The 10,102-nt window shown below is 45.9% G+C and overlaps 1 protein-coding gene and 1 long non-coding RNA gene across 4 annotated transcripts; one reads left to right on the top strand and one right to left on the bottom strand.

Annotated features, from left to right (window-relative positions):
- Positions 1-1,325: 1,325 nt before the first annotated feature.
- Positions 1,326-3,678, bottom strand: LOC127345676 (cytokinin dehydrogenase 4). Its single transcript, XM_051372175.2, has 5 exons — positions 2,825-3,678; positions 2,585-2,712; positions 2,224-2,484; positions 1,866-2,128; positions 1,326-1,782 (listed from the first exon to the last, which is right to left on the bottom strand). Exons 1-5 carry the CDS (start codon positions 3,432-3,434, stop codon positions 1,458-1,460), a joined length of 1,587 nt encoding a protein of 528 aa, XP_051228135.1. The 5' UTR covers positions 3,435-3,678; the 3' UTR covers positions 1,326-1,457.
- LOC127345677 (uncharacterized) lies at positions 1,937-9,491 on the top strand. Of its 3 annotated transcripts, none has more exons than XR_007878814.2 (4): positions 1,937-2,059; positions 2,205-2,693; positions 5,167-5,424; positions 9,032-9,491. It is a non-coding gene; the product is annotated as an uncharacterized lncRNA (long non-coding RNA). The 3 variants fall into 3 exon arrangements; XR_007878815.2 differs by lacking the exon at positions 9,032-9,491 and adding an exon at positions 5,778-8,316; XR_007878812.2 differs by lacking the exon at positions 9,032-9,491 and having other exon boundaries at positions 5,167-5,510.
- Positions 9,492-10,102: the final 611 nt, after the last annotated feature.

Here is a 10,102-nt window from a genome sequence, read left to right as displayed (position 1 = left end):
CTAGCACCCAGAGTACGTGTGCCACTAGTTCATTACAGCTTGTGTTGGTTCAGTCCAAAAACGATACATGTAGATTTAGACAGGCTTGCATAACATCTGGACATCAATCAACACCTGGTTTCTTGTCAGTACTGTAGATTAGATCAGTACGTGTTCCTTAATTGTCCTCTAACGTTATCCAGTTCTTGTCAGACTACTGAACCCCGTCAAAAATACTAACCCTTTATTAGCTATGATGGTTCTGTGTAATCTATCACTTTCTGTGAGCTGGTACCTCCAATGCTCCTTTTGACACTGCATACTATTTCTTTTTCACGTATGATGCGCCAGAGTCCAAATTAGCTCTGCGATGTTCATTTTATTGGTTGGCACTTGAAGATGCAACAAATTAGCGCCACTATTAGGGCGGTTTATTTAATGAATGTTGATTAGGGAAATCATCAATCTGATTATTTATCCCCATCCAATTACAACTCGATCTTTGAGGTTAATTAAATAGATGAAGCTGAGTGCAAATGCTCTGGTGATTTGGTTCTGATTGGAACAGTGTACTCTAGCTAAACGTGAGTATTTGTCAAATTGGACTGTTTGTCCTCTCTATTTTTCCTTTGCTACTGGACAGATAATTATTAGGGACAGTAGAAGATCATAATTGGTTGGTATAAATCGCAGGAGTATTGCTCCTCTGCGGTGCAGCTTTTAGGGCATTTCTTAGTATTGCTCCTTCGCTGTGCAGCTTTTAGGGCATTTCTTTCTCTGTTCCCTCTTCAGCAGAACTTTGCACTTTCATTCCTGCCCATTCTTTGATACTCCGTACCAATTATGTGTATAATCTACAGAAGTTGAACAACTAGTTCACCCCATGGACTGTGAACTGCTACTGTTGGATGCACATGTGGAGGAAATTTCCAAAAAAGTTCACTGTTAGAAACAATATGGTTGATAAAATGACAAGGAACTTTGCTGTTGCATGCATAGTTCAGGGCATATCATATTCATTCGTGAAGATTAATATATCATGCTTAATGTTTGCAGATAGTTCTGAGATGAGATCCAAGGTACACATGTCTAACAGAAAGTTTTTTTTTTATAATGAAGGCTCTACCCTGAATCTGCCTTCTACCGCTGCTAACTGAACACAAGCAACTCTACATGATTAACACTGGTTAACTAGTATTACACAACTCTTCTCTACGCTGTAACAAAAGCTGGACTTATCTTGTTACATGAAACATTGTAATCATCGAAAGATTGCCTCCTTCAAAGTTACATCCTCTACAACCCAGAGTTAAGGTCAGGCTGCTCTACTTTGAAGTGTTTTGAGGTACCTCCCACTACTACTACTAGTTGCAGGCTACCTTTTCTTCGCAGATCTTGTCTTTACAAAGAGATTTTTTTACCTACATTTATGTACATTATATGCTTTATAGAGGCCTTTACATAGCGCGCAGATACTGTCACAACGACATAGGCAGTGATGCCTTTGGAAATATTCTCTGTCCTGGGGCTAGGATTGCTAGGGGATCGTACATGTGTTTCCTCCGTTCAAATGTCTCCCACCTCGCCCCAAAGTGGGCTTTCCACTGCTGCTGCGTAGTGTAGGGTGCTAGATACTGCTTCATCCCAACGTTGGCCTTCTCACAGAAGTCGACTATTTTGTTATTCAGGTTCACTGCATGTTCGACGCTGCCGTGGCCTGAGAGCGACGGTGCCGAAGACAGGAACCCCACAAGGTAGAAGATTTCTTCATCTGGTATAACTACTGACGTCTTGTTGTCCCATCTGCGTCAATCCAGTGCGTTAGACCATTGAGTTACCAACTAGGTGTAGTTTGCATGAGACAGTAATTGTTTGAAATTACTTACTTTGCTCTGTTCACTGGGTAAAGAAGTATGGGGCCATTGTTGCTGTCTTTCAGGATCTTGCCGAAGACCTCGCTCGCGAACTTGTGGATTGTGCTTCTTGGGATTAGAAGGTTCAGCCATGGGTGTGGCACTTCCCAGAGGCCCTGAGCCCTGAGCTTCAGCTCGGAGGAGTGCACCCTGTCCAGGAACTCCAGGTAGGTGACATCGGTGTGGAAAAGAGTCGACTGTATGTATCTTAGCCGGGACAGCAGCACACCAACTTCCTGTGAAGACAAGAAACACGACCGATTAATTAAACCACACACAACCTGGGCCTAACGCGTCAACATCTTGATGCAGCAAGAAATAATTAATTCACCTGTTCCATGATGTCGGCCTCATCATCGTTGAAGTTCTTGGTCATCTCTAGGCAGTATAGCACTCTTCCGTCCGACTGGAAGTGGCTCGCCTGGACTGGGTCCTGCGGCTTGAAGGACGTCCTCCAGTTGTTGAGAATGCCCGTCCTGTTGATGGTCACGAACCCTTCGATGTAGTCGAATGTCTTCTCCGCCGAGATCAGCGCCTCCTGGTCCTCGGTGAAGCTCGCGAAGTCCGAGTAGAGAACCCGTATCCACCTCACCTGTCATTGTGTATCCAGTCAGTGAATACAGCCGAAGAAAATGATCTATGTGTGCATTCAGAAGCTGAGAGCAATGGAATTGGTTATCTGGTTAACTTACCATCTTTGGTGCAGGCTGGAGAGCAATCCTGGCTCTGGTGATGATGCCGAACTGGCCCAGGCCGCCGAGAGCGCCGTAGAAGAGGTCAGAGTTCTCCTCGGGCGAGCAGGTGACGACATCTCCTCTTCCTGCATTCCATGTTCATGACAAAGATATGAGCCACTGTAGTTGATTATTACTGGTCTATTGCTAGTTAATCAACGTGCTTGATTTGCGTGGGGGTTTTGTGTGAGATGAGACCTGTCACAATCTCCAGCTGGTTGACATTGCTGATCTGCGGCCCATGCCGGAACGCCTGGCCGCTGACCCCGGCATTCGACAGCGTACCGCCGACAGTGAGGTGGAGGTAATCGGTCCACGACCTGGGCGCCAGCCCGTGCTTGAGCGTCTCATGCAGCACATTGATCCAGAGCTCTCCTCCGGGGGCGTCCACGTAAGGTGTGGTGGCACCATCGCCGTTGTGCACCTGCATCCTAGCGTTGCCGCCGAGGGACTCCATCTTGACGACGATCCCGCCGGCGGTCTGGGACTGGCCGAGGAGCGAGTGGCCGTGGCCGCGTGCAGCCACGGTGAGCGGCGAGCGCTCACCGAGCTGGAACACGCGCTGCACGGCCGCGGCGATGTCGGACACGGAGCCCGGGTGGAGCACGGCGGCCGGCAGCAGGCTGCAGCGGTTGCCGAAGTCCCTGGCCACGGCGGCCACGTCGTGGAAGCTGAGGTGGCCATGGAGGCGCAGCGCCCCCGGCCCCAGCGGCGCGAGCACGTCGGCGTCCGGCACGTGCATGGTGACCCCGCCGAGAGCGAGGAGGAGCAGCAGCTTGAGATAGCACACCATCGACGCCTTCACCATGGCTCCCTAGCTAATTTTATAGCTCTCAAGTAAGATTGAAAGAACCGAACCCAGTTAGCCCAAAGTGTCCACGCAGTTTGGCAGGTTGGTGGATGGCAAGCCGGCTGGCTGGGAGAAACTTGCAAGCGAGAACAACCTAGAGTTACCACGGGCAACAGTGATCGAGTTCGCTGTTGGAAGCGGGAAGTAGGAGAGAGTGGAAGGGGAGAGTGAAGTTCGTGGGGATGGAGGGAGGAGAAGGGGTGGGAGGGAGATTTAAAGGGAGGCTGGGTGGCGACGCCGACGCAGCCGGAGCAGCAGCACGGGGAGGTAAGTGGCGTGGTCAACCAATCCTGGGCACTGTTTGGTAGAATCCGTAAGACGACCGCCTGCTTGCTAGCCCCGTGTTGCTTGCACATTTGGGACGCAGACATCTCCTAGTGGCCGCAAAGGTTTTCTTTTTTACAGCCTGGTCGCCAAATCGGCTTTAATTCTGGCCGTAATCTCGTTGTAGTACATGTATGCATGGGCAGGGTACCATGTGTCGGTTAAACCCCAATGAAGAGACATGGCAACATTGAGTGGACTTAACCTGTCAGCTGAGCACCAGAGATCGATTCGATCCTGCACGGCAGAGATCGATCATATATTCCCCATGGATCTTGCAGGTTTGTTCCTCGCATCGCCGCCAGCCTCCGGCAAGGTGGTGACCAGGAAACTATCCTTCTCGATCGGATTTGTAAATTCCCCATTGCGCGCGCGCGAGACGATCAGGATCTTCTCCGAAGCTGCTGCCGTTGCATTCGGCCGCAAGGTCACATGGCGCGCATGACCCTGTCTGCGCCCAACCCACAGCGACATGTTGTCTTCACGAGACAGACAGAGAAAGGGGATCAATGCCAATGTAAGTTCTGCCAAGTTACCTCGAAACGTATGGACTTGGATCGCCACGGTACCAATCATGGTGGTCATTCTGGGAGTCGGAGAAGCGTGGGGGCCGTCACCAGTTAGTTTCTCGTATCTAACAGCATCCGCGTGATGGCAACGTGTACAGCTACCGTACACGATACTGGCAACCACCTTTTCTGGTACGACTTGGACCCTCCCGATCGATCGATCATCTGCGTGCGTGCGAGCGTACCGTGTCACATGCGTTGATACGCAACATCAGCAGCTGCTTGTGCTCGCATGTAAGGAAAAAAAAAAAAGAATGGAGTTTCGATTCGATCAAACTGAGTGAGACCGACACGATCGACGGGCATTAGCGGACGGCAGCCAAGTGCTTTGGTCGAACCCGACAGGCGAAAGCAGGGGGTCCTGGTCAGGGCTGAGACCACTTTGACCGTTTTGTCGATCGCTCGTCTGCACCTATATGTGCCTCTGGTAGGCAGACTCCACAACTCAGATTCCTTCTCCTCTGATGCACGCCTCCCACATGGCCAAATGGTGCAGTTCCTTTAACTAATCAACTTTTAGGTCTAATGTAGCTTCTATGTGAGATTGTGCGTCTGGAAAAATGACGGAGCTAGCCATTTTGTTTAGTCTGGGGAACATAGTAGCCTCTTTGATTCAAATGATTTGCATAGGAATCAAAATTCAAATCTTCAGTAATTTTTCATTCGATCTGTATATGATATTTCCTAAGAAATCATTTGCCAATGGAATCTAACATCCCCTCAAACCTCTTTTTCAAAATATTTTCGTTTTTGTGTGATGGAATTAAACAAACTTTGGTGCATATGGAATCATGCAGGATTGGAGTGGGCCTGACACTGCAATCATGTGCTTTCCATATCTACAAACCAAAGAGGTATTTATACTACAAAGATTAGTATTTGCATAACGAAATCAACAACTTTAACTTTAATTCCGCTACCACACCAAGAGAGACTGTTCGCCCGAGTTGGGGAAGATGTATGGCTTTGCCAGCCAGGGCTTCACCATTGTCCTTGGTGGGTAGGGTGTCGGGTGCGTGTATTTATGCATCTACATTGTACGTCGTGTTTCTAAGGTAAACCATTGTTCTATACACGTCCATAATTTGTGTATTCTAAAAGTTAATTTAAATTTTTGTGTAAATGATTTTCTTGATGCAAACTTGTCTATTTTTCTCATAAATCTCATCACCAAATAGCATGTACTAGTAACTATCAAATTTTTATTTTAAAAGTGGGTAATATTACAAAGGTCAAGGAAATTGAGTGTTGGTCCAAATAATAATAAATATGAAATAAAAATATATCTATTAACTTACAATTTTTCTTTCTACTTTCACCCTTAAATGTGGTTTTTTACTCCATTAAAAAATCTTGCCTAATTGACCCTTACTTGTGAGCATTTTTACCCATTTTGTGATAGTTGCAGATATGTGGAAAGGACACATTAAACAAGGACATTCTATCAGTTCTACCAAATCATGTATAGATTTTTTTTTGTGACACTGTCAAATTATGCAACAATTATGGCTAACTTCACCACATCTCATCTACTCCGACAAATTGGGGCCCGGGTACTTTGCCTACTACCTAGCTGCCACGTCATCTAACATGTCGGGTACAACTTCTCAATTTAGTAAAAAAATAGCAGAGGATAAAGATTTGCCACAAGGTAGCAAGTAAAGTGTAGTTATTTTTTCTTCAAAATGAAGTCAAAGTTGTCACTATGTCAAAACTAGAAGGCTAGAAGGCAGCTGCGTTGAACACGTTCTTCTGAAACATAGTTCTGATGCGTGTGTATGCTTGATGGAATGATGGAACCGTGTGATCACCCGTCGAAATGTCGAATGTATATGTTCACGGCCGGCCTAGCTTGCTTCGAGAACACGGCCACCGTAGGCTTCAACAAGTTGGGGCCAACCACTACACCAAGAAACGCATGGCTGGATCGCAACTCGTGCGCCATCGATCGTGTTGGCGACGACCACTTTTTGCACTTGTTGACCTTGACGGCTTCCATTCGTGTCAATGCCGTCCACACAAATCACCCTCAAAAGACACGTGACCACACTTTTATTTTTGCATAGATTTTTGGATATATTTTTGTTTATTTTACTGTCAGACGTCAAAATGGTACTTTGGGACGAGAGGGTCAAATTATTATAATTGCAATCCAAATAGTAGCAAAGTACTTCAGCGGTAGTACAAAACGGTAGTACAAAGATGCCCCCTCTTTCCGGAAATAAGTGACTTGAATAAATATAGATTCGTATGTATCTGGTGATGTGGATTTATCTAGATTTTAATCTAGAAAAATCCGAGTCACTTATTTTCCATAGAGGAAGTATATTTTTAGGGCACCTCCAGCGGTCCGACGCAAACAAACCATCTAGCCGATCAGAATTTGAGTAAATCCCGAGTCTAGAGGCCCAACGCAAACTGACCGGCGTTATATGTATTCCATATATGAACATCAACAAGTCCACCTGCTAATCAACTCAGGGCAGCCAAGGACAGCGTACGCACCTCACCCGTTCACGTTCACAGCCCTCCCTCCCCTTGCAATCCTAGAACAACGTCGCTGCTGCTCGCCATTGGTGGCACCGTCTGTTTGGCCCGCAGGTCGACGGAGGACACTATTAGTGCCAGCGTCGTGGAGTGCCCTTGCCGACCTTGTTGCATCTCATGCCCCTCCGCCATCCACACGAAACCGTCTGCCGACATCGATGTCCAGAACATGTTCGGCCAATTGCTCGATGCGAAATCCTGAACTATTTTTGGCCATTTGCGGCGTGTAGGCAGGCCATTGATCCATTAGTGCTCCCCCGCAGGTGTACCTTAAACAGTCATTCGACTTCTTCATCAAGGAAGTCATCGACAGCTCGTCGGACGGCTCTTCGGAGATAATGGTTGGCGTGACCTCCCTCATCCACAATCACACTAAGAGGCAGATGCCAGTGCAAAGGGGCTCGATGAGGCCTCGCAGCTGCAACCTGTTCCGAGATCGAGAAGGTGGCCACTATGAGCCGTTTAGAACTACTTCCACCCCACCAAGGCGGTCTTCATGGAGACCCTGTTTCGGCGGCGCTATCGGATGTCAAGAGACTTTTTCTTCACTATTCTATGGGGCGTGAGAGACTATGACCCCTACTTCCGATGCAAGTGCGCTCCCATTGCTAAGCTAGGCTTCACCTTTTATCGGAATTGTTCCAACTATTCGTATGGTTTCGTACGGAGTGCCTGGTGATCTCCTTGATTAGTACTTGTGAATGAGTGAGATCACATGCCTTGATGCGATGTACAAGTTCTACCGAGCTGTGATTGCGGTGTTCGGCGATCTTTACTTGAGAGGTCCAATTGTTGCTGACACTGCTCGACTGTTGTCGATCAACAAGGCAAGATGATTTCTGGGGATAATCGGAAGCATAGATTTCATGCGCTGTGAGTGAAACAACTGTCCATTTGCATGGCAGTAGAAGTATAGCGGGCATGCCGAGGGGTGCACTGTTATTCGTGAGTCAGTGGCATCACATGATATGTGGAGTTGGCACACTTTTTCTGTTGGTATGTCCGGTTCCTACAATGATATTAACGTGCTCCATCGCTCGTCGGTATTATACATACTTGTAGAAAGCAATGCTCATGTGGTCAGCTATGAGATCAATGAAAATGCATATAACAAGTCATATTATATTGTTGATGGCATCTATCCGGACTGGATCATACTAGTGAATATAGTCTGTAATCTTACAATAGAGAAAATAAAGAGATTTGCCCAGACAAGAGGTTTGCGGGAAGGATATTAAGCAGGTATTTGGTGTGCTGCAAGCTAGGTGGGCTATTTTTGTCACTATGCTAGAACATGGAATATTCAGACCATGCATTAGGTGATGACTACTTGTTTGACCATGCACAATATGGTTGTTGAGTAAGAGCATGATGCCAACCTCCATGACGAAGGATAACAATTTCAGGGTGAGTTGAGCCGCAGGCAGGGGCAACAACATTCAAGGAGTTTCTCTATATGCGTGATAGCCACATATCCACTCGTTTCCAAGCGGATATTACTGAGCGTCGGTGGGCATTGGCAGAGCATGATGAGAACGAGGAGTAGTCATCACATGTAATTTTATATATTTAATTATGATATGACAAGGAACATTGCATGTGAACTTTATGGTTTGTTTGTTTATTTGGATGTAATAAGGAACTTAACATTATTTTATTCAACAATATTATTTTTATACCTATGTGTTATTTAGGTTGAAAATATATTGAAAAATATTCTATAAATGAATAGAGCAGATAAAATATGCGCCTATCCCTGGGCTACCTCGATCCAAACAGAAAAAATGTGACCAAACGGTTATTTTGGTGTTTGCGGTTCAACCCAAACAAACACAAACAGATATTTTGTTGTGTCCGAAGTAGGTCAAACCGTTGGAGATGTCCTTATATCAACACAAATAAGAAAGTTTACTTTTAGTCCTTGAATTCTAGTAAAAAAGTTTAAGGTATGTTCTAAACTAAAAATAAGTTCTAGGACGAAAATTGAATTTCTCCAAAAGTTTAAGGACGAGAAGTGAACTTTCTTCCAACAGAAAGAACATCATCTCATAGACACGAAGAACATCATCTGTATATTCTGACGTGTAAAAGTCTAATCGTGTACCAATTATGTAGGCACTTTGCACAGGTGTTCCTCCTTTGTTCACATCTATGTGCGCACTGCCTCATCAGCTGATGTGTGACCAGCGCCCTAATCGCCGGTGCGGCCCGGCCTTGGGATGTCGGAGAGGTGGAGTTGACTGGGTCCATGACCCACGTGTCCCGGTTGATGTTTCTCCTGTCGCTTGGGCTTTCGGCTCGTGGGCCCTCTTGTCCTGCTTACGTGCCAGCTTCTGGGGAGAGGACGAACAGGGGGGCCATGACCCACCATACAACATGAATGCTGCGTGCTCCTGGGATCACGTGCTTTTGGAACAGGAGCATGGCAGGTTAGTTCAGCAGATGATGAGTGCTATAGTAGCTCTATCAGATGTGCATTGATTGTGATGTTAGATCTTTTTGGCTCACGGACTCACAGTTCTAGCATTGATGATTTTTTTTCTTCATAACGTGATATCATAAACGAGGGCCCTATAGATATAAATTTTTATTCATCGGCATGGTCTCAAACGTGACATTGTGCACGTATTTTTCGGAACCGAGGAAGTACTATGAATAAATACAATTATGTGATGTCATGGTACATTTCATGGTGGGTCGAGCAACATCTTTTTATTGTCAACATGGTGATTATTTATTCTACAAAATATTAGTACTCCGTACTAATTATTACTTTGAGGGTCAAAGCTAAGCACTATCTACTTTGATAGTCAAACCTAAGTATGTTTGACTAGCACAACATAAAAAAAACATGCATCTACTTCGATACTCAACCTTAAATATACTAGCACATGATCTAAAACAACATGCACTTTGACACTCTTTGGGTATGGGGTTCAACTTTGACCATTTTCAGGTGTTAACCCAACCGAAATGTACCATATAATTGGTAAGCTCCGACAAAAGGAAGCATATCTACAAAGAAGACATAAACAAGTGTCTTTGCGAGGAGTGCCTAGTATCGAAATCAATGGTGAAGCGGGCAAGAGAGAGGTTGATCGAGTTAGGATACATGAGAGGAAAAGTTTACTTTGGTGTTTTGTTGCCACACAAGTGGATGGGCATTTTACGGGGAACTCGGGCGTT

This window comes from Lolium perenne, chromosome 3 (assembly GCF_019359855.2).
Source record: "Lolium perenne isolate Kyuss_39 chromosome 3, Kyuss_2.0, whole genome shotgun sequence".
NCBI lineage: Eukaryota > Viridiplantae > Streptophyta > Magnoliopsida > Poales > Poaceae > Lolium > Lolium perenne.
This window is presented reverse-complemented; position numbering and strand designations above follow the sequence as displayed.

Excerpts from the sequence above, each read along its gene's own strand:
- LOC127345676 (XM_051372175.2), bottom strand. The coding sequence starts at position 3,434 with ATGGTGAAGGCGTCGATGGTGTGCTATCTCAAGCTGCTGCTCCTCCTC. Across the intron at positions 2,713-2,824 it reads CCAGCTGGAGATTGTGACAG|GAAGAGGAGATGTCGTCACC; the intron begins GTCTCATCTCAC and ends CATGGAATGCAG. Across the intron at positions 2,129-2,223 it reads AGGCCGACATCATGGAACAG|GAAGTTGGTGTGCTGCTGTC; the intron begins GTGAATTAATTA and ends TTGTCTTCACAG.